Below are 22478 nucleotides of genomic sequence, written 5' to 3' on the forward strand. Positions count from 1 at the left end.
GGATTAATCCAGGCTTGGTTGACCTACTCGTATGAGAAACTTAGACTGGCCTCGCAACTCGACTAGGATGTCAAAGCCACGACAACAAATTTGGAATCTGAACCTCAAGTCAAGGGAGAGAGCCGATTCATGCCCGCAGCAATATGACAATTGCCATCTTCCGCCCAGAATTCCAAATTCGTAATTAGACTCGAGTGAGGGCCCTCCCTGATTCCACGTTCTGGCTTGTCCCGGAAAGTCAGAAGAAGGCCAATAGCCGATTAAAGATAGGACTACCTAGCTTAGTTCAAGCACTTAAGTTTAGAACAAGCATTCGATTATCCTGTCATCGGATGGTACATCAGCAGCGGTCCGCGCGATAAGTTGATTCACTGTTATTGGCTTGATGAGGAGGGCGATCAGGTCGTCGGAATATGAACCGGAACTTCCGCACGATGGTTCTAGGTCTGAACTAGGACGCTACCCGGAATGCAGGATATGGGGAAAGGGCACGACCGTTTCCTGAGCCTTAGATACAGCCTCTTGCATACATCACGGGCTTTGATCGATGAGATTTAGTGTGTTAATCGAAGCTCGTGCCCGTATAATTTGGTCACACATCAAAATTTCGAACTTCAATCATACCACTTAATCAATAATGTCAGTCACATTGCTCCGACTAGGATGAAAGGTCGAATTCAGTGCTAACAGTTCTCAAAGGGGTGAGGTACAAGTTGATCAAGTGTCGGCGTCTTTTGCTTTTTTTGAGTCCCTCGCAGAGGTAGTCTACCCCTTTCCCAAGAATGGGTAGTATCACTGGTTTCACTGGCTGACGACTCTTCAAACAGGCCGGTGTCAGTCATGTCTTCGTCAATCTCGGCTCTGATCATCCAGCAATTATGGAGGCACTGGCCAGAGGACTCAGTAAGAAAGACACAAAATTTCCCAGGGTGATCACATGCCCTCACGAAGTAAGTACTAATTATAATCTTGAATTCGGAATCATCCTCCCCGAGCTCCGAATCATCTGATGCATTGGCTAAGTAGCCGTTCGACTTTACAGATGGTTGCAATGTCTATGGCTGATGGCTTTGCTCGGGTTACTGGACAACCGCAATGTGTGCTTGTACATGTTGATGTCGGCACACAGATGCTAGGATGTGCAGTTCACAATGCCTCAGTTGCTCGTTGCCCAGTTCTAATATTTGCCGGACTCTCCCCATTCACAATAGAAGGTGAGATGAGAGGCTCAAGAACAGAATACATTCATTGGCTACAGGATGTACCTGATCAGAAAGCAATTGTAGCGCAATATTGTCGTTACAACGCGGAAATTAAATCTGGGAAGAACATTAAACAGATGGTCAACCGAGCCCTACAATTTTCAACTAGTGATCCCAAAGGGCCAACTTACATTGTGGGCGCTCGAGAAGTCATGGAAGAGGACATCAATCCTTACCACTTGGATCAGAGCGTCTGGGAAGGTATTGAACCCGCAGCCCTCCCACCGAAAGGTGTCGAGGCGATCATAAAGCTTCTCGCAGAAGCAGAGAAGGGCCTTATCATCGTCGGATACACTGGTCGTAATCATGCGACAGTGTCTGAGCTTGTTAAGCTGGTCGAAGCCATTCCTGGAACTCGTGTGCTTGACACCCTTGGCAGCGATGTATGCTTTCCATATACTCACCGAGCATCATTAGGTGTGAGAATAGGCAAGGACAAGAGCATACAAGAAGCGGACGCCATTGTTGTCATCGACTGTGACGTACCATGGATCCCAACTCAATGCACTCTACGGCCAGATGTGAAGATAATACATGTTGATGTGGACCCTCTCAAAGCCAACATCCCTGTGCATTATATCCCCGCCTTCCGAAGATATCGAGCGGACTCCGAAACAGCACTCAAGCAGTTGAACTCCTACGTTTCCACACACCAACAATACTCACAGCTCAGTAAGTCGGAACCACATATCTCGCGCTGGAACGCTCTTGCCGAGGATCGACGACAGGTTCTTGAGGAAGCCGCACTCGCTGCTGCACCTCCAGCACATGACTATTTACCACCAAGCACGTCTTATTTGTGTTCACAACTTCGCAAGCAATGCCCAAAGGATACTATCTGGACTGTGGAAGCCGTAACAAACGCTATGTTTGTATACGAACAGCTTCAAATCGACGAACCAGGCCATCTAATCAACGGCGGTGGAGGCGGTCTCGGCTGGTCCGGAGGCGGCACTATCGGGGTCAAGTTAGCCTCAGATTGGTTGGCTGGTGGTTCTGGTAAAGGGAAGTTCGTGTGCGAAATTGTGGGGGATGGAACTTACATGTTCGGCTCACCCTCGACTGTGTACTGGATAGCCCGGAGGTACAGTTTGCCGACTTTGACAGTAGTGTTGAGTAACAAAGGTATGTTACACTCACAACAGCTGAAAACTCAAGAAAGGACTCGGAGAAAGGACTAACAAACCTACTACAGGCTGGAACGCTCCACGAAACTCACTGACTCTTGTCCACCCTGACGGGTATGGGTCCAAAGTATCGAATGAAGAGCTGAATATCTCCTTCGCACCTACTCCAGATTACTCTGGAATCGCAAAGTCGGCAGCTGGAGGACATGCATGGGCTGGTATCATTAAAAATGGCAAGGATCTTACAGAGCTCCTTCCCGAGGCTATCAAAGCGGTGCAGAGTGGAATTTCAGCGATCCTCGAAGTCCGACTAAACGGTTCGTGGAGCGAAGAAGAGGCCAGGGGCCTCAACTCAAAATTGTGATTACCGATATCTGTTAGTAGAATTAGGCTATGGCATTTCGACTCTAGGGTCTGAGGTCGAGCCCAGACCCGGGTAAGTTACTCTGTTCGAGATCCTAGACCACGCGAAAGCGCCCACAGTAAAGCTCTCACGGGCGAAGTCCTCTGATCTATTCTGAGATGCAACTGAGATTGTTTGTGCGATTAAAGGTCTAGTTATGGCAGTCTTCCTTTGGACGATTCGATCACATATGAATTGAGTATAAGATCTCAATTGCCTTTCCCCAGTCGTACCTATGTTGGCGAAGCAGGAACTAATCTATATTGAAATCTACAACCATGCGACTATGTTTCATTAGCCCAGATATCACGACGAGTAAGTCAAGATCGGGGATGTCTTACCCGGCAACTTGACCATTCCTCAGCTTCTGTATGGCTTCATTGAATTTGGACCTTCCTACAACATCAGGTTGTAATTTGAGCTGACCTTTGTGACATTTAGTTAACTTGCTGCTATTACTCGCCCGAATATAATAAGACCCAAGGGACATACCTTTTCTCGCAAACTCTAAGGCTGCTTCGATGTCTGCCGTACCCCCAACAAAAGACCCATGAATTGACTGGTTCAAGAGCACCAGTTGGGTAGGATCTACGTCCATATGGAAACGCCCCTTTGGAGGCAAACCAATACTTTGGATGTCAACGATCAAAGAATGGTAGCGAGGAGGCGCGTACTTACCACATAACCTTTGCACCTGGACGCGAACCAATGTACTGGAGAGCGACCGGATAGGCCTGGACGCCGGTGACGAATACACCATGACCCCCATCACCTGTCAGATCCAACACAGCTTTAACGGGATCCACTTTCTGGAAATCAAAAAAGTACTCTGCCCCGTATTGCTTCGACAGAGCTTCTCGCTCGTCCCCGGTATCAACCACAACTGGCCTCATACCCATTGCTGCGGCGAGCTGGACACCTTGGATACCTACGCCGCCACCACCCCCTGTATAATCAGTATATTCTCCAGGGTCTTGGTTGAGTTGAACGTACCAGGAAATATTGCCCACTGCCCACTCTTGAGGCCAGATATTCTTAGGGAGGCGTAAATAGTCGACGCTGAACACATTATAGGGCCCGCGACATAGTCTGATACTCCGTCTGGAATGACGATCGTATACCTCTCTGCACACACCACGTATTGTTGGAATGAGCCTACTTCATATCAGTACAGCGTCTTCTTCAGAGTACCATAGCTTGCCGTTGAGTTGGAGGCCACCAAATGTTGGCGTTTTACAGTATGTCTCTCGTCTATCTTTGCAATACTCGCATTCGTGGCACACGTCTTGCAGCGGCTTATATCCCACCCGTTGGCCGATATTGAACTTCGTGACGTTCGAACCTAACTTCACAATCACACCTGACCCCTTCGAAGTATCAGTGATCGCTTCAGAAAATGTGCTGTTGTAGTCATACCTCGTGTCCAGCAGATCTAGTACCCATGTCTGACATTTTTGGCACATTCCAATCCTGCAACATGAAATGAATATCCGTTAAACATATGCCAGTCGCATTGATCTTCACCAAGATCTCGTTCGGACCTAGGACAGCTTGTCAGGGCTCTTGAGTTGCATCACACGCTCGGGGATTGTCCTCCCGTTTACAGGATCTACTAAGCGTACCTGGCTGAGGTGTTGGAACCTGTTCAACATCGACGTAAAATTCTGGTCCGGCATTTTTCACAACTAATATGGTTTATCAGCATTGCATCCATCAGAGGCCATACTACCTTAGAGGTACTTGCCAGCTGCCCAGCATTTCTCGGGGATATCAATAGTTGAGTTAGCCATGGTTACGAAGGCTTGATTTCTCTACAACTTGAGTATGAGAAGTGACTCGAACGCCGTGGCGATATGCTTTACTTTAACTAACTCCGATCCACGGCTTAAGGCTCAACATAGACAAGGTATACAAAATCTGCCCAGTGTGTACATCTGAACCGCTAGCTACATAGAGTACCCATTGCTTTTGCTTCAGTTTCACTCCTAACGGAAGGTGCGAGTGGTTCGGAAATGAGCCATTCCGATTCATTTACAGTAGTATCTGAGTCGTAGATATACACATGATAAGGGATCACTGGTGTCGTTATCAGCACCAGCTAGCGCCATTAGCCGGGTCCGTCTGCTTGGAAATGCCCCATTTATTGGTGGCGTTTTCGTGAAGAAGACTTGTCCCTAGCAAACTTGTCTCCATCAGCCCGTGAGCCTCTATATGTGCCGTAAGGAAGTCGCAAATCCTATCGTGATCATGAACCCTTCCACCAGATCTTGCTCTATGAAATATCCAAAATTGGGATTCTAGGCAGTAACTCGCCTCCAACATTCTGAATGAAGAAGATATGAACAACTGCCGTGACGTGCGTGTGCTATTGTTCTTCAGCACAAGGTATGATAGGATAGTGCCTGCCTATCAGATAACCCTTCCTTATCGATCGAAGTGATTGCATTCGCAAGTAAACATTGGCTAATCTTGGCTGCCACTTCCATGCCTTCACTAGGTTCCAGTAGGTCGATGTCCATGTTATTGCTCGGCGAGCACTGAAGTCAGTAGCATCTTCAGCCTCGAAACAATCCACGGAAATTTGGCCAGTCTGATCCCGAGGCAATATAAGAAAGTGCTATCATGCCGGAACCAGAAGTTAATACAACACGGAACAATCCGAAGCTGTTCATCAATGCATAGAGCTATATCTACCTCAGTTGTGTGCCAGACGACTTTACTCCAAAGGACTGGCCAACAGTAGATCGTCTCTCACAATGTCACCACCTTCAGCCGACATTGAATCTATGGAAGTCAGTCAGAGGCCAGAGATTGAACGAGCAAATGGAGCATTGTTTGTCGATATTCGTGCAAAAGGTGAAATTGATGCAGAGCATGATGGTATCAAACTAGCAGAGGATGGCCACGTGAGAATCTCCATTTTCCATGTTTTGCACAAGATACTGAACGTATAATCGCCAGACTATACTCATACCACAACCATCTGATGATCCCAATGACCCACTGAACTGGTCTACCCTACGAAAATCCCTCCTGTTCTGCACTATGGCAAGCGCGTCATTCTTGACAGACTTCCAAGCCGCCGCGGGTGCCCCATTGCTTGGACCACAGGCCAAGGAGTGGGGGATATCACCAAACCATGTCAATTATGCTGGTAACTTGAATTTACTCATGATGTGAGTCTACTGAGATATAAGTTGTCCCCAAGTACTGACTGTCCTGTCAGCGGAATTGGTGGTCTCTTCTGGCTACCGATTATGTCCTCGTGGGGTAGAGCACCTGTGCTCTTCTGGGTCAACTTCGTCGGCACATGCATGACTCTCGGCTGTTGCTTAGTGGAGAATTTCGCCGGCTACTATGGTACTCGAGCTGTCATGGGTTTCTTCTTCTCTGGAAGCCTGACGGTCGGACTAGCCTTTGTCCAGGATATGTACTTCTTCCACCAACAGGCTCGGAAAATTGGTCTTTGGACCATGATGCTCTTGGTGGCTCCTTATACCTCACCGGTCTTTGGGTATTTCATCCTGGCGGATACTCAAAAATGGCGAACAATCTTTTGGGTCACCTTTGCGCTAGGAAGCTTCGTGGTGATGTTATCCATCTTCTTTCTGGACGAAACTTGGTATCGTCGCGATATCGCCCCTGCGTCTCAACCATCGCGTGGTAACAGGATATTTCGCGTAATAGGGGTCTGGCAGCTCCAAACTACACCTGGCTATTTCATACGGCCAAAGGAATCTTTGGTTCGACTTTTTGCCACCTTGATGAAACCAGCGGTCTTTCTGGTGATGCTTTACTAGTAAGAATGACTGCTACAGAACTGGTCTACAATGATTAGCTAACTATCGCCAGTGCTATGAATCTCATGTGGGTAATTGGCGTGAATCAGACCACTGGTATTCTGTTCGGGACTCCACACGAAGCTGGTGGCTACGGGATGAGCACAAAATCTGCAGGGTTCTGCGCTATACTACCCGTATGTTCGGTCCTCGTTGGGGAACTTGTTGGCCATTGGAACAACGAATGGATCGCAAGACGTTATATTCGAAAGCATAACGGTCTATTTAAACCTGAGGCTCGCCTACCACCAATATACCCAGCTCATGCACTAATGGTAGGGGGACTGATATTACTCGGCCAGGCTCTTGGACGTCACCTGCATATCGGAGCGGTTATGGTTGGTTGGGGATTTTTCGTCTTTGGGCAAATGGTGATGACCGTATCGCTCACAGCTTACATCCTGGATGCGTATCCAACAGCTCCTGGTGAGATCGCTTCGCTGTTGAATGCTTCTCGTATCTTGTCAGGGTTTTCGGTTGGGTACTTCCAACTTGGATGGGGTCAATCTGTTGGATGGGCCGCTTCATTTGGCACTCAAGCAGGGATCTCAGCGGCATCACTTACAATCATTATCGTCCTGCACATATGGGGCGAGAAATTGAGAGCTAGGGGAGGTCCTCTGAAGATATGAAGGCTCAGAATCATTGTTGCATCTGCCAGCAAACATGACCTAGACAGAATCTCCAGATCTAGTCTTTTCAGTTACCCGACCAAACAACTCCTTAACTCCCTTTCTGTATTCCACAACCACGAGAATCCCTATTCCGAATCGTTGGAATTCTCTGCACGTCATGAGGTTGTCTTCACGCATGGCTCTCATCAATTGTAAGGAGTAGTAAGGCCGATTGACATTTTCTCTGGGTATATTTCATGTTGGGGTATTTTGAATATAGTATCAAATATTTGCTGTTCACCAATGGGACCATAATGATTCTTCAAGTGCCATCGGATAGCAAATGATGTAAGCAAGACAAAAACTTCGAGTCGTGAAGTTAAGCTGCAAGAATCGTAAACTGAGCTAGGCCTGAACTGGCGAACCAGCATTACCTGTCCATGGAGTGTTCACCATTGATGGATTAGCGATACGAAGCCTTGTTTCTGGCGCAAAGATTGAACAATAATCGTGGATCAGCGCGTGTATATCGGATGGAGGAAGAACACCCTTTGTTTTTTCGAGATAAGAGGTACAACAGTGAGAACGAGATCAAGAACCAGCCAATCATAAACGCTCTGGGAGCATGACTGATGCAGAAGCCGAGGAGTTGTACCACCAATGAGATTTAAAGGCATTCCGTAGAATCGGAATGGTCGTACACACTTGTTCCGAGCCTCGTTGCTTTGAACGTTGTTCCATGTACGACTTCGCAACCTCGAACAATGTCAGGCAAGAGATCTTATCATTGCCGGCAATGAGGTTCAGAAAAAAAAACATGTAAAGTAGGCTGTCCACTTATTAAATGCAGCAATATTGCTGGATTCTCCGATCGATTTAACGTGATTTATTCAAAAGTTTCAACACCGAAATAAAATGGCAACTCAAGCAGGATGGCGTCAGCTTGATATCGCTGTCGTTGGTGGCGGCATCGGTGGTCAGGCAGCTGCAACTTCTCTTCGGAGACAGGGTCACAGAGTGACCATCTATGACAAGGCAGACTTTGTCGGTGAGGTTGGAGCATCAATCAGTTGCGCTGCGAATGGCACCCGCTGGCTGGAAGAATGGAAGGTCAATATCGAGCTTGGCGACCCTGTTGTCCTTGAAAAGTTGATCAGTCGAGACTGGAAAACGGGAGAGCCTGTGAGCGTGTATGACCTTGCAGACTACAAGGAGCGCTGGGGATATGTATATTTCACTTTCAGAACAATTTCGCACAGCAATCGATTGACATTCCACAGGTCTACAACATGTTTCATCGACAATACATGCACAAAATGCTTCTGGATAGTGCAACGAGTGAGAAAGGAGAAGGCATACCAGCTAAGCTTGTCGTCAATCATAAGGTAAATGCTGAAGAAATCTGACTAGGTAATCTACTGACCTTGCTTACTAGGCAGAAAATGTCGACGTTGAGACTGGCGAAATCACATTTGCTAATGGCGTCAAAGCCAAACACGATGTCATCGTTGGTGCAGATGGAATAGGCTCTGCTCTACGGACAGTCTTGGGAATCGAGACCATCCGAAAGCCTGCTACGTGCACGTGCTTGCATACCAACGTCGACACCGAGAAAGCTGTCGAACTCGGTCTAGTAGACTACTCGAAGAACAGTGCTCTTGAGTATTGGGGCGGATACAACACCCATTTCAAAATCGTCCTATCACCTTGCAATGGCGGTAAATTGCTATCCTACTACTGCTTCTTTCCTCGGGAGGCAGGGGACCTCACAGGGCATACCTGGGATCAAGAAGCGTCCTTGGACGAACTCCTTGCACCCTACCCAGATTTAGACCGTCAAGTGTTCAAACACCTCGAAATCGGCTATGAAATTCGGCCCTGGCGACTGTGGCTCCACGAGCCGTACCCGTTGTGGACGGAGGGTAAAGTTGCGCTTATGGGGGATGCAGCACATCCGGTAAGGGCTCAGTTCTGCGAGGTTGTACAGCAAGATGTACTGACACAACTAAGATGATGCCGGATCAAAGTCAAGGAGCTTGCCAGGCAATCGAAGATGCAGCTGCGCTGGGACTCGTTTTCAGCAAGACTCACTTCTCTGGTGATATTAGAGAATCGCTCAAGGTTTTTGAGCAAGTCCGCAAACCGCGAGCAACTAAAGTACAGGCTGCATCTGCGAGAGCGCGAGAAAATATCAACGAGAGGATTGGTAAGCATCGTTAATGAAGTGAAACTTCATGGGAACTTCACTAACGGTAATCTAGGCTTTTCGAGCAACACAGACACAACAGTTTATAACGTATCTAACGAAGAAGGAAAACTGACCATCGATGAGATGAACCTGTGAGTATTTGATTTGGAAAGGAATTGCTCGTATTGAGGCTAACTCTCTTCGCAGGTATGACATGAAAGCTCATGTTGCAGAGGTGTTTCAGGGCCGACGCTCAAACGGATTGAATGGTTCGAACGGTATCCATGTAAACGGGGCTTCTTCATGAAAAATAATTCCTTTAAGTCGCCCCGGGCGATTCCGACTATCTCGAAAACATGTAGAAGATAAACGAGAATGGTTCTTATCCGCCGTAAGAAGTAGAAATGAAAATAAATCCGGACCGCACGCACCTCGGTGCTTGGGACTTTCGGGAGTGTCTGTTCCAGCATACCTGGGTAGCAACTGATAAGCGTAATGCCCCTAGAAAAGCGCTAACAGGCCTCGTTGGTCAAGCTTATCAGTGCCTCTGCAACAAGCTTCCAGAGGACAGCCCACCACCAACACTGCTGGCCTCTCATTTAAAGTTGGTGGATGCGCGTCCCGAAGGTCCCTGTAGGCTGTAGGCTGTAGCTAGCTCTTGACAATTACTTACGAAGGAGTGTCCACACTTATCGCTCCCCCGCACTTCCTTTCTCTGGCACTGGAATCGGGAAGGTGACCTCCATCGTGGACCTTAGCTACTTAACTTCAGTCTTCTTCTTCATCAACATTAGCTAGTGCTCCGCCACAACCTTTCCTGTGCTGCGACAAATATTTTTGGCCTTGTATTTCCACTGGGTGAGTGTCTTATCGAACGAAACGAGAAGCTATACTAGAAAGGCCATTTTCCTAAGGAATACTTCGTCTCTAGACTTGCTTGACTCAACAACTTTTTTGCGTGCCATCAGATCGTCCAAGACTGTCAACGTCTCAATCTGCGCTTTCGGCGTCTTCAAACCATGCCAGCAGAAAAACGGGCTTTAGTACCAGCCGCAAGCGAACCGAGTAAGAAGCGTGCGCCGTACATACCACGGGCTTGCGAGACATGCCGCAGACGCAAGGTTCGGTGTGATGGCCGCAAACCGTGCGAATATTGCATTGGGCGTTCCTTTGAGTGCCAGTATACGCCAAATATTGAAGACTCGCGGAACCCTTCCCAAGGCTTGTCGATTAATGTGCAGAACAACGCCAAAGGAGCTGGTTGGGCGCAAAGGTGAAGAATTCTGCCTCCTACCACGCTTCAGTATGATTGATGGTCTCTTTTAGTTCGGAACCTCAGCTGAATGGGCTCGATGAGATTGTGGCAACAATGCAGGGGCAACTGAATGCCTTATTGGCACATGTGAAAATGTCTGATGAGAGGACAACCCAAAATATCCATGACACAGCATCCAATGTGGACGGCCAGAGGCGCCCATTGGAGACCAAGCCGAATTCAGGTGAAGCGGTCGCCCTTCATTTTGTTGAACCAGCCAAAAGGACATCACCTAGTCTTCCCCGGCGTCCAACGAACTCGTTTTGTGGTCCCACAAGTCCAGAATATAGTCTCAACGCCGCACAAAGAAGGATGCAATCCGACCGCGCGTCTGGTCCTGGATCGGCATCTGCGATTTCACCCAGTGTTGATACCGACCACTCAGACGATGGGAACGATCAGCCATACAGCCCAGAAACTGACTATGCCTTACCTTTCCATCAACCTAACAAGCAGGTCCTGCATTCAAACTTACTCGAATTCCGCAACTCCTTTCCCAAGGATGAAGCGGTTCGAGTGCTTCTTATCTATCACAGCATGATGGGGGAATTGCACCCCATATGTGATATTAAACGTATGGTGCAGCAAGTTGACGCATGCTACACGCGACCCATCTCAGAATTAGGATTGCCTGGTCCTCAAGGACCTGGAATAACTGAGAACGATCTATTGATCATCAATCTGGCTTTGACAATTGCCCTATGCACAGAAACAGGTCCCTTATCAGAAACAGGTCGGTCCATATACGAGAGCTGCCGTGAGATTATCCAGACCAGACTTGCGAGTCTCACAACCGACATAAAACACGTGTATGTTGTGTTTCTAGTGGTAAGCGAGCCATTGACGACAAGAAGTCTCACTTGGCAGCAAAGCTAACCATTCATAGAGTCTTCGACACTTCTTCATGGGCAGAATTCGTCTCGCCTGGCGAACTTGTGGCCAGGCCGGGCGCATGGCAATGGAGTTAGGGCTTCACAGTCGGGAAATGTCCCAGCAGTGTCTGGAAAACGACGAACAACGGGCTGCAGTCGTGGATCTATCCTGCAGCTTAGTCGTCCTAGATCGACAGCTGAGTGCTTCAGCTGGTCTTCCTAATACTTTTCAAAACACGGACTTTGACCTAGCCATAGGCTCTTCGGTATGCTTGAAAGTTTATTTGGCGATATTCTGATACTGATTACGGTCTACGTAGGCCAAGACCCCGTATTTAAAGCACATGATGGATTTCACACTTATGAGCCATAAGTTCAACGAGCCAATATCCAGAGTTGCTACTGGAGGTTGCTACACGGATGATGACTCCTTTGAGGTCACTAATTTTCTCCTCGAACAGTGGAGGAAGAGAGCAACCGAAAACTGGGACTTCACTCGTCTATCGGATTGGGAGACTCAACCTTCCAAAATCCCCCCTGCCTGGGTTGTGATACTCTATCTGCGCGCCAATGCGGTGCGAGGTATCCTCCTTCGACCGTTCTTTCTCTCCGATCCGGCGAATCCTGCAAGTAAGAGACAGATCAAACCGGCTCTTGACATCATAACGGATTCTATCAATGTTCTTACCGTTTTGGACAAAACAACCAACGTCTACAGGATTCAGCATCCATCTCTCCAACATATCTTGGCAGGCTCATGCGCTTTGCTTTTCCTGGTCCTTTCATATATTGCACAAAACCATGCGTCTCCACCCATGGATCTTCCCATCGACTTTTCTAGTACGGTGAACCGAAATTTCTGGATGGCGCTCGATCTTTCAAGGTCCTACAACGATGCATCACTCACTTCGCGCAAACTTTTCCGACGCTTAAATGCGATCAAGGACACCCTGCTACGTGCAGGTTACCTCTCCCCGCACTACAATCTTAGTCACTTCCCTCAATCAGCACCCACTTCAAGTTCCTCTGAAATACCAACAAGGGGCCAGCTCAGAATCACACAGGATCCGCAATTGGGCAAACAGCAGGTTCCAAGTCTCAATGAAAGTGCGGAGAGTATGCCAGTCACCGAGCTGACGTTCTTCCCCGGCGCTACGAATCCGATGCTAGGCCCCAATCCCTTCCTCTTCGATTTCAATATGAATTTGGAGTATTTTGACTGGCTGGACCACGAGTGGCCATCGGACGATCTAACAAACTCTCTTCCTGGAAACACTTTTGGGTCGTTTTGACATGGGGACGTATGTATGATGTGCCTATGAAAACCCAATGAACCCGCATTTATTCAATCTGCATTAATTCCCAAGCCATTATTCTAGACAAGCTTGTGCGATGCCTTCGTGAACACAATCCTTCTCAAAAATGATGTTACCGTATGTTCAGTGCGGACAATACTCTAGTATTCATCAAAGGCAGAAATCCACTCATCCGTCATGTTGAAACATCTAATTTCGTCGCCATCACACGCATACTTGTCGTCAGCCTGGCATAACCTTGGTCGTAGCCCCGTATGCAGTCTCCTGTCCGTGGCAGCGACTTAGCCCACAAGTAGAGTTCTGCAGGATTTATACCTCGAGGAATGGCTGGTAAGAAATGAAACAGACTCAATCGACATGCCAGCTTCAAATCCTGCTGTACAATTAAAGCGTAGCGACCCTTAATCTTCCAGCAAGTATAACACTCTGGGTTCCTTCCGGAACTGTATGTCATAGATTCGGTCCCTAGGTCTGGTGTTCTTCAACCTCCTTCACTTGAAACTTGAACATCTCGTTGGATGAAACAGAATTCCTGTCCCTCAACTTCGAGGCGACCTCGATCCCACCTACTGGCACTCTGTATTCATAGCGCTTGCCAGGTGTCGATTCGCTGCCGTTGACAAGTTGAGAGGGGTACGGCAGGTACTCGGGCATCAAGCCCAGTTGTCTCAACGCCGTCCCTTGATCCCAGTTGATGTGCTCGTGATATAATCGATCTCCTCGGATATTCACAACGGCATGGAAAGGGATCTCTGCCTTTTTAAATGTCGGCGGGATTCCAGGGAGGCTAGTTTAGTCCCTGTCAGTATGCTGTTCGGTGCAGCACCGAAACGTGGCCAGGCCAGGATGAAAACTTACAACCAATCCAGTTCCTTGTCGTGTGTGAATTTGAACAGAAACTCATCTATAATTCGATCAATACCAATAGTTCGGCTTAGCAGCTCCATTGAAGTATCAACGGAATTTAAGAATATGAAGTTTTGTCTGTAGAATGAAGTCAGGGCTGCCCGGCCCACGCCTCCTGTCATCTGAATGTCGTTGTTAGTACGCTTTTGGCGGATATATGCATCAACTCACTGTTGGCACATGATTAACGTATGGTTCTTGAACCATAGTACTCATAGTGTGTTCCACTGATCGATCAGAGAACTCGTAGTACGTATGCTCGTCCCAGATGAGCTCGAGATCAAAATATGGTCCCCCCATTATAGGTTTGAGAAACGTTAGGTTACGGGTGTGTGAGAGAGCCTCCGTGTTGTAGTGGAATGACTCGGAAAAGGGAATCGCAAATCTATGTGATTGCACATCTGGATAGAAATAAGTGCTGAGAATGGTTGAGGAAATTTGACGTGTTGTCAGCTCGCCACCAGCGAGTTGTTGAAGAACCGGTATGTTGGCCTGTGATAAGCTCTTCTGTTCGGAAGCATCAGCATATAATATTGCGGCCAGAACCTCAGGCGTGTCTGCCAGCACGGGTGCTGCTTTGTCCCACAAACCCGCGCTGTATGCTAATGATTTCATGAGTTAGCGATCATCTGCTTTGGTCGGAAGAAGTTATCAGAGGGGCATACCAACGAGACCGACTTTGCCTTTTGGCTCGCACTTTTCGCACGTCGAAAGTGCTTTTAAAGCCGCCTTGAGGGACGTTGACACTCCCCTGTCCAGTGCCCGCTCCTCGATGCCGACAACTGCATATCCTTCCTCGGCCCATTTCACCAAGAGAGATGGCACGCCTTCTCTGATAGCAAGTGGATCATCTGTATTTGGTGTGAGAAGAACGATACCAGGGCCGTGTCCTCTCCGGGTCAGTGGCAGCAACAACTTCAAGCCCTCCTCGAGCTCTACCAAGTTGGGACTTGGCAGAGGGGGAGGGGGCTGGCTAATGTCATTGTACTTGCTCATTATGATTCGCTATATATTGTTAGTCAGCCTTTACCAGGAGCATCAATACCTATCAAGAGCATAAGCACATGGAATTTTGAATATATAGTCATTGACCACGTTCAAGGGTTTCAGGTGTATCCGGTGTGTCAGGTGTGGTGATGGCATGATGTTCCAATTCCGCAGTTTCCGAAGACTTTCCTTCTCTTGTAGACTCGCCTTGGCGGAGATTCCGTTATCAACAGCCGCACGGATCTTCTCCAAGCTTTTGCAGCCCCAGCTCCAGAGGTGTACATTCGCGCAAACCTCACCTGACTACCTTTAAGAAAGTATTCAGCCCTTGAGAAGTCTCTGCAGAAGAAGATAAGATCGAGTTTAATCACGTGGTCAAGAACCACAAAGTTGTACGAAAAAAGTCATTTCATTAGGCGGAGTCATTCATTGTATTCAATCTTCATGGCTCCTCCACTTGAAGATATTCGGCCAGCTTTCGAGCTACGAGGTCGAAACTACATAATCACAGGAGGTGCTGGTGGCATCGGATTCGCCTCGGCACGTGCTATTTGTGAACTCGGTGGCAATGTTGCAATACTGGACGTGCAGGAAAAACCTGTGGAGGAGTTCGACAGCCTTGCCAGCAAGTTCGGAGCCAAAACGTTCTACTTCCAAGCAGATGTCACCAACCAAGAAAGCCTTGCAAGTGCGTTTGAGAAAGCGATCAATGCGCTAGGGACGATAGATGGCCTGGTGCCATCTGCTGGTATCGCCATTGATAAACCTTTTGTTGACCAGACATGGGAGGAGTTTACCCGCATTCATGAGATAAACGTAAGTCCAGCTCAGTCTACAAATCACTACGTGTTTCCAGTATTGGTTATTAATCAAATTTTGTATCTACAGTGCCGAGGGCTGTTCTTCAGCTGTCAGCTGGCTGCCAAGCAAATGATCAAGCAAGGGAAGGGTGGCAGCATGGTTCTACTTGCCTCTCAGACGGCGCATATTGCAATTCCAGGCCACCGCATGGCAGCATATAACATGTCTAAAGGTGGAGTTCTAATGCTAACAAAAGCACTCGGTGTGGAACTGGCGCCTCATAACATTCGAGTCAATAGCATCTCACCTGGGTTCGTGGATTCTGATATGTTACAAAGGGTCAAGGCCTCGAAGGGACCACAGGAAGCAGAGCAGCTCGAAATATCACCACCGATGAAACGTCTCAGCAATCAGAATGATCTGACTGGAGCAATTATATATCTACTAAGCGATGCAGCTCGCTTTACAACTGCCGTCGATATCCCTATAACTGGAGGGCTTCATGCTGGGACAATTGAGGGACTGATTTACTATCCATGATAGATGGAGGGCAATTGTAACTTGTGTCAAATAACATTCGATAATAGGATGTGAAACATCTCTTACACTTCCATTCTTCGCGAAACTCACACCTGACTCGTGGTTACCTTATTGCTTCGAATGGGGCTTCCACATCATTCACACCCATGGTATCTTATAGGAGCATCGAAAGCCCTTGACTGACCTCAAAACTCGGGAATATTGATTTAATTTCGTCTACAGTACGTATACCCAAGAAAACACTTTCACCTCGCTCAATTTATCATATCTCACTGGGCATCACCTTGTAAGAGTCTTTTAATTTGCAATACATCAACGAACTATTCCTTCGGCCCCTCAAGCCTACTGGTTTCCATAAGCTTCAACCCATTCCTCACCCAGCCCAAGATAGTCCTTCGGTTTATATGCTTCCAATAATTCCAAGATAGGAGATGACTTTCGGTGATTCTTTAGGCCCAAGTCGTTCACAAGTAGATCGACATAGGGAATGGAGTCGAACGCAAAATCGGGCAGAGATGCACCATATCCACATGGGTATCTCCATTTTTCGAACTGTGTGTGAAGCATAATCTCCTTCGTAACCTCATCTTCTGTCTTCGGTGCGCGTTGAAGCTTGCCATCAAGGAAAGCAGAGATCCAGAGACCTTGCACTGTTGAAAAGATGGAGGTGCAGACAGTGCTAACCATGCCAGCATAGGCGATATTTCTCTTGAAAACTGCTCCAGATGGTACTATAAACCGATAATTTCGTAGCGGCTCCTCAGCTTTCACAGGGCCACGAAGCACTGGTTGATCCTTGAGAATTGGGAACATTTCGTGGACCTTCTTGTCAGCCTCTTTGCTGAGGCGTTTGATGTCGGAGGTTGTGTATGACAAGCCGCTGCTGAAGTTTTTGAACTTCAAGCCCTCCGATGTCTTCTTCCAGCCAGTGGCGCATATCAGAACTTCGGTCTCAAAGGCCTCCCCGTTGTTCAAGTGGATGGTATTTTGGTCTAACTTCACGATGTCCGCGAGGTGAACCCTGATTTTTCCCTCCTTGACAAGGTCAAAAAAATTGGTCTGGTAATTGTGGATGCCAACACCACTCCCAGTCCACATCGCGCTATTCCAAGGTTTCAACTTGAATACTTCAGGATCATCATTATAACCATGTGTCTCGACAACCTCAGAACTGATTTGGTTCCAGAAGTTGTTGACGATAAATCTCCCGACACCAGTTCGATGGAGGAAGCTGTGCGCCATGGAAAAGCCATCCTCGCCTTGCCATGGGCATGGACTCATAAATGTCAATGCACGTGTAGAGAGGAGTTCTTCCATCTTCCTTTTGAGTGGTGTGACATACGGTGGGCAAATCCAGACTGGACCTTGGCCTGTAGGACGAATGATCAAATCAACTTGTGCATCACCTTCGGTCGCAAATGCGTATGCAACGTCAAAGGCAGACTTTCCCGCTCCGACAACTGTCGCTTTTTTACAGGTTTGGACAGTATCTGCTCGGTTGCAAAACTCTTTAGCGTGGAAAAATGGTGGAACGAAGGACTCTTCGCCTGGGTATGAGGGCATATTCGGCTGAGAAGTCAACCCAGTGGCTACTATCAGTTTCTTCGTCTGGATTCGCTGAATTGTACTGGTATTCGAGGTGACATTGAGGGCCCACTCATCGTTAGCGGTAGCCTCGACCGAGTCAACTTTCGTCTGGAACAGCGTTCGTTCAAAGATGCCGAAGTTCTTCGCGAAGTCGGTCAGATAGCGGTGCAGCGTGGCTGCTGGAATATGCTGTCCCTCTGAGACACCATACACCTTTTCCTCCATGGGAAAATCGGGGAACTCGTACGAGCCCCATAAATTGTTCGACTTCAACCCAGGGTACAGTCTATCCTTTGACCACGTACCTCCACAACTGTTTTCTGCCTCCAAAACCAGAATCTTCTCATTGGGATGAAGCTGGATATATGCTTTAGCTGACCCAAGTCCATACCAGCCTTAAAATTATGTGAGTCAAGAATATAAAATATGCGGATACCACATACCAGCACCAATCACCACGAGATCATAGATCTTCTCTACTACACTAGCATCACCCATGGTTCTTAAATAGTTGTAAAAGCTTTTGCTTTAGAAGGAAGAATACTGATTGAAGATGTTTGTCTCCCAACGAATATGAATGAACTGTAGGCTCTCGTTCCCAAGATATCAGGTGTCTATATTCGATTCCACCAAGTCTCAACACTAGACAAACATGTCACTATTATCATACTAGCTTAACCACTCTATTATCATGGAAAGACGGGACTAGTCAAAAGCCAAGGGCCGTTTTGGGGCTGCGCGGAAAAGTTCCAGACCCTTTCCGAAGTAGCGGACCGCGATAACTCAGCGACGGAAGCTCTATCATGAATTGCTCCGCGTAGCTGGGTAACTCGGATTTCTAAGGATGGCACAGATAAGCTTACTGAGATCGAATTGACTCGCATCGTCAGATGAGACATGAGTCTCCCGTCTCAATCAATCAAGGTTCATCAAAACCCATCTCTCGCCAAGTCGATTTAACCTTTGCCTTGACATCTTCTGGATACGAAGTCTCAAAATCAACCTTCGTAAAAGGCCTGCCAACTTCGTATTCTGCTTTCATTACGCAGTCTTGGATCATTTTCCCACCCCGCGTCGGGTGACCTCTGCCGTAGGCCATATACGGTGTCAATGGGAATCCTGGGACATCTTCGAAGACAAACTCATCGACACCAGGGCGGCATCTCGTTGCTAGTGCCCAAATTATGTCTTTCAAATCATAGATGTTCACGTCCTCCCCAACGAGGATCACTCTGTTGACAAGCATTGCACTCTTGTTTTTGAAAATGATCTTTCCGAGTTTATTGCAGAAGTCCTGAGAGTTGGTCTTGAGAGAACGGAGCTTTTCTGTATCAACGGTCAGCGCACACCAGGTTCCATGGGTTTCTAGTGGTGCGTTCGCGTCGAGTATTGGCAATTCATGCTTCTTGCAAAACGTGAGTAGTTCCGCTGCTGCGAGTGCTCCGGTTGTGTGCTACGTGGTCATAGACATTTAGCAAGCAGTAAACCCATGAGTCAACGTATGTGCGAATAACTTACTGATTCGTCTGTTATCCTTCCTGGCACCGATATTGGCATGATTGCATCATCTCTGTACGTGATCGTATCAACTCGAAATAGTGGCATCGAGTGCTTGTCGTCTTCGCAAACCAGTCCCAGATAGTCACCGAAGGGGCCTTCATCCCCTTGCCTGGTTTGGTCCAGATACGTAACACCTTCGAAGACAATTTCGCTGTTTGCGGGCACCAGGAGCTCACTCAGCTCACATTTTACAAGATCGAGTGGCTTCCCAGTCATGGCACCAACGTATTCGCTCTCCGAAACATTCTCTGGGATCGGAAGTGCAGCAACAAAATTTGCAGCTGGAGGTACACCGAAAGCAAGTGCCCAGGGAATCTCACTCTTGCCTGCTTCCCGCCATTTCTCGCGAATGATTTGATTATGCTGTCCCCTGCCTACCAGGCACACAAGATGCTTGCTGTCATGGATCATACCCCGAAATATTGACCAATTTGTCCATGACCCATCGGGGGTTTGAAGAACGTGAATGCCATAAGTCTGCAAGTACTTTCCACCGTCACCAACATGAAGATAGGGAGCCGGGAGCTGATGTAAATCAATCTGGTCGGCCGATAACTTGTTCTCTTTGCACGGTCCCGTTGCTAGGACGTTTGGCTTCAATGGCGTGGCTTTTTTGGCAGCCTGGGTCTTGTCTCCAATGTCTTTCCAACTAGCATCGGTCGGCAACCCAAGATTCCTGGCTAAACGCCCGTACCTTTCGTTTTCGTTCTTTCTGAGGCTTGCCGCGTTTCCAAACATCCTCCATAGGCCATTTTTTGCTCCCTTTACGTTGTTGAAGAGTGGTGCTTTGCCGTTTAGTTCACTGACCCTTCGAACAATAGCTGCCACCTCCAGGTGTGGATCCACTTCTCGATCAATTTCAACCAAGTCACCGTCATGGCGGAGGACCTCAATGAAAGTACGAAAATCAATTTGGGCGGCTAATGGGTCTGGAGGCATGCTGACGGTGTGTTTCCAAGCGCGAATGCCCTTTGGTTGTGTAAATGGTTGTAAATATGAACGTAAAAGTTTCCGAGAAACCATCCTTGACCCGTTGCGAACCATTATAAGGTCTGAAGAGATATTGATCATTATCTCTGTTACCAGGATCCAGGACTATACGGCAGATGAGGAAACTGTGATCTCAACCACCGTCCTGGCAAATGTGGTGCATGCAACCGTCCGGAACGGAATGCAGGATCGGGTGACGACTACGCTAGTTAATCTCAAGCCCACAAATTGGGTTCACTAGTGAATGAGTAAACTACTCACAACCCGGATAGGAGGCCCTTCCAATCATGGGAATTTCAATATGGATGTGGAAATAACCTCCACTTTGATCTAGCAGCATCTTGTATTGTAATTTGCATCTAGACGTCCAAGCAGTGTGCGAAAAATTCTCCATCGAAGCAATCTGCAACTTTCCAGGAACACCAGTTCTTGAATAGTATCACCATGCTAAGATTATTTAGCCACAGATTTACTGGGGTGCCAGTGTATAGAATGCAGATCACCACGACCGCCGTTACGCAGCACTGTGGCCGACGAACAGGAGCGCAACATTTTAGCCAGGCGAGCACTCTCAATACGACTTCAGGGTCACACAAATCTGGCGTCGAACCACATTCTGTTCCCGCCACCACCATCACGCGCGCAGATGGAGATCTTGTCACATTTATGCCTCCACGGCCCAGAAGAATTGTCGTGGGAATCACAGGAGCCACCGGCACAATTTATGCCATTCGAATGCTAGAGATTATGCGTCAACTTGGCATCGAAACTCATCTCATCATCAGCAAGTGGGCACTTGCAACTCTCAAGTACGAGACTAATCTAACCGAAGCACAAATACGTGGCCTGGCCCATGCGACTTATACTGCCAAAGACCTCTCTGCGCCGATCGCCTCTGGCTCCTTCCAGCATGATGGAGTCGTGATTGTTCCCTGTAGCATGAAAACCCTTGCAGCCGTACGAATTGGCTTCTGTGATGATTTGATCTCGCGTGCTGCAGACGTGAGCTTGAAGGAAGGCCGGAAAGTCTTGCTAGTTGTGCGAGAGACACCACTCAGCGATATTCACCTGGAAAATATGCTCGCTTTGAGGCGAGCAGGAGCAACCATATTCCCTCCTGTACCAGCATTCTACACACAGCCCAAGAGCCTCGACGAGATGGTGAACCAGAGTGTCGGTAGGATGCTTGACTCAATGGGCATTTTCTTGGATAATTTTCATCGATGGAACGGGTTTGAGAGATCGAAGAAAGACAAAATACCTGGCGGAACCCCGAAAGAGCCTTAGCCTATTAGGCACAGTTGCCACAAACAGCAGGAGTCGAGGTCACGCCATTCGAGCTAAGTCCTCTAATCAAGGTTGTCTCTACCCTCGAATAAAACGAGCATCACATGTTGGTGCAGACGGACGAAATATGAGCCAAAGAATCACAAATCCATGCCCGGAGATCATACCATCAACCTAGACGAAGAGATGATTCATTGTCTATGCCTATACCGCAGGGGTCCTGCAGTGGACCAAATCAGCACAGAGAGCAGATTTGCGATTGTTGGATGCTACGACATGTCACATTCGGATTTATTTGTCGTGCAAGTGGCCATTGCTAAGGTATACGATTTCAGCCGTATCCTCAAGCTTAAACAGGGTGTATGGAGGTGAATCATGAGATAATGTGAGAGAAGTATTCGGAATCGCTAGCTCACACTCGATATATCTTGGAGGTGTTCTGGTTCATCCCTGCCATGGAGCAGGGACTCACGATTTGTGTATGACAGTCAGGACCAGGTCATGAGCGCATGTTTTACGCCCTACTTAAATTGTTGCTACCAATAATAAAGGGCCCAGTAGATCAACATTATTATGAGCTCATCCTCGGGCACCTTCAGAATAGATTGTACCAATTGAAGACTGTCTAGGGGTACTTAGGTGACTCTCGTCGCGATCAATGCCATATGCACATCACACTGTTGCCAGGAAGCTTGCAGGTAACTATGCACATGTGCTGCAGCTAGGTGCATGCTGCGGAACACGTGTGTCAGGATTTCGAAACACCACGATGAGCATCAGGAAATCCCCGCAAATTTCCAAATCACTGATCGATTGCAGCCAGTACGGCACAAGTGCTGTCCAACTTCACGCCCGATTCACTGACCCAAGTTTGTTGGGCGACT

At 47.8% G+C, this 22478-nt stretch overlaps 10 protein-coding genes across 10 annotated transcripts; 6 read left to right on the forward strand and 4 right to left on the reverse strand.

Moving 5' to 3' along the window:
• Positions 1-1042: 1042 nt before the first annotated feature.
• LTR84_004016 (uncharacterized protein) lies at positions 1043-2753 on the forward strand (the record flags this gene model as incomplete). The annotated part of the gene is made up of 2 exons (XM_064847595.1): positions 1043-2387; positions 2458-2753. 2 exons carry the CDS (start codon positions 1043-1045, stop codon positions 2751-2753), a joined length of 1641 nt encoding a protein of 546 aa, XP_064704707.1.
• A 292-nt stretch (positions 2754-3045) lies between these two features.
• Positions 3046-3956, reverse strand: LTR84_004017 (uncharacterized protein; the record flags this gene model as incomplete). Its single annotated transcript, XM_064847596.1, has 4 exons — positions 3046-3076; positions 3134-3218; positions 3499-3893; positions 3952-3956. The coding sequence occupies 4 exons, from the start codon at positions 3954-3956 to the stop codon at positions 3046-3048; spliced, it is 516 nt and encodes a 171-aa protein (XP_064704708.1).
• Positions 3957-5548: 1592 nt separating this feature from the next.
• Positions 5549-7263, forward strand: LTR84_004018 (uncharacterized protein; the record flags this gene model as incomplete). The annotated part of the gene is made up of 4 exons (XM_064847597.1): positions 5549-5698; positions 5754-5968; positions 6019-6591; positions 6645-7263. 4 exons carry the CDS (start codon positions 5549-5551, stop codon positions 7261-7263), a joined length of 1557 nt encoding a protein of 518 aa, XP_064704709.1.
• An 897-nt stretch (positions 7264-8160) lies between these two features.
• LTR84_004019 (uncharacterized protein) lies at positions 8161-9740 on the forward strand (the record flags this gene model as incomplete). The annotated part of the gene is made up of 6 exons (XM_064847598.1): positions 8161-8472; positions 8526-8630; positions 8681-9202; positions 9256-9451; positions 9507-9585; positions 9641-9740. The coding sequence occupies 6 exons, from the start codon at positions 8161-8163 to the stop codon at positions 9738-9740; spliced, it is 1314 nt and encodes a 437-aa protein (XP_064704710.1).
• Positions 9741-10452: 712 nt separating this feature from the next.
• LTR84_004020 (uncharacterized protein) lies at positions 10453-12912 on the forward strand (the record flags this gene model as incomplete). The annotated part of the gene is made up of 4 exons (XM_064847599.1): positions 10453-10706; positions 10760-11576; positions 11635-11886; positions 11941-12912. The coding sequence occupies 4 exons, from the start codon at positions 10453-10455 to the stop codon at positions 12910-12912; spliced, it is 2295 nt and encodes a 764-aa protein (XP_064704711.1).
• Positions 12913-13401: 489 nt separating this feature from the next.
• Positions 13402-14838, reverse strand: LTR84_004021 (uncharacterized protein; the record flags this gene model as incomplete). The annotated part of the gene is made up of 4 exons (XM_064847600.1): positions 13402-13723; positions 13795-13964; positions 14014-14444; positions 14508-14838. 4 exons carry the CDS (start codon positions 14836-14838, stop codon positions 13402-13404), a joined length of 1254 nt encoding a protein of 417 aa, XP_064704712.1.
• A 435-nt stretch (positions 14839-15273) lies between these two features.
• Positions 15274-16170, forward strand: LTR84_004022 (uncharacterized protein; the record flags this gene model as incomplete). Its single annotated transcript, XM_064847601.1, has 2 exons — positions 15274-15645; positions 15718-16170. 2 exons carry the CDS (start codon positions 15274-15276, stop codon positions 16168-16170), a joined length of 825 nt encoding a protein of 274 aa, XP_064704713.1.
• Positions 16171-16512: 342 nt separating this feature from the next.
• Positions 16513-18255, reverse strand: LTR84_004023 (uncharacterized protein; the record flags this gene model as incomplete). The annotated part of the gene is made up of 2 exons (XM_064847602.1): positions 16513-18152; positions 18201-18255. The coding sequence occupies 2 exons, from the start codon at positions 18253-18255 to the stop codon at positions 16513-16515; spliced, it is 1695 nt and encodes a 564-aa protein (XP_064704714.1).
• A 421-nt stretch (positions 18256-18676) lies between these two features.
• Positions 18677-20256, reverse strand: LTR84_004024 (uncharacterized protein; the record flags this gene model as incomplete). Its single annotated transcript, XM_064847603.1, has 2 exons — positions 18677-19210; positions 19276-20256. The coding sequence occupies 2 exons, from the start codon at positions 20254-20256 to the stop codon at positions 18677-18679; spliced, it is 1515 nt and encodes a 504-aa protein (XP_064704715.1).
• A 543-nt stretch (positions 20257-20799) lies between these two features.
• On the forward strand, positions 20800-21594 carry PAD1_1 (phenylacrylic acid decarboxylase; the record flags this gene model as incomplete). Its single annotated transcript, XM_064847604.1, has 1 exon — positions 20800-21594. The coding sequence occupies one exon, from the start codon at positions 20800-20802 to the stop codon at positions 21592-21594; it is 795 nt and encodes a 264-aa protein (XP_064704716.1).
• Between the last annotated feature and the right edge of the window lie 884 nt (positions 21595-22478).

Source organism: Exophiala bonariae (assembly GCF_035927105.1).
Source record: "Exophiala bonariae strain CCFEE 5792 chromosome Unknown scaffold_18, whole genome shotgun sequence".
NCBI classification, from domain to species: Eukaryota; Fungi; Ascomycota; class Eurotiomycetes; order Chaetothyriales; family Herpotrichiellaceae; genus Exophiala; species Exophiala bonariae.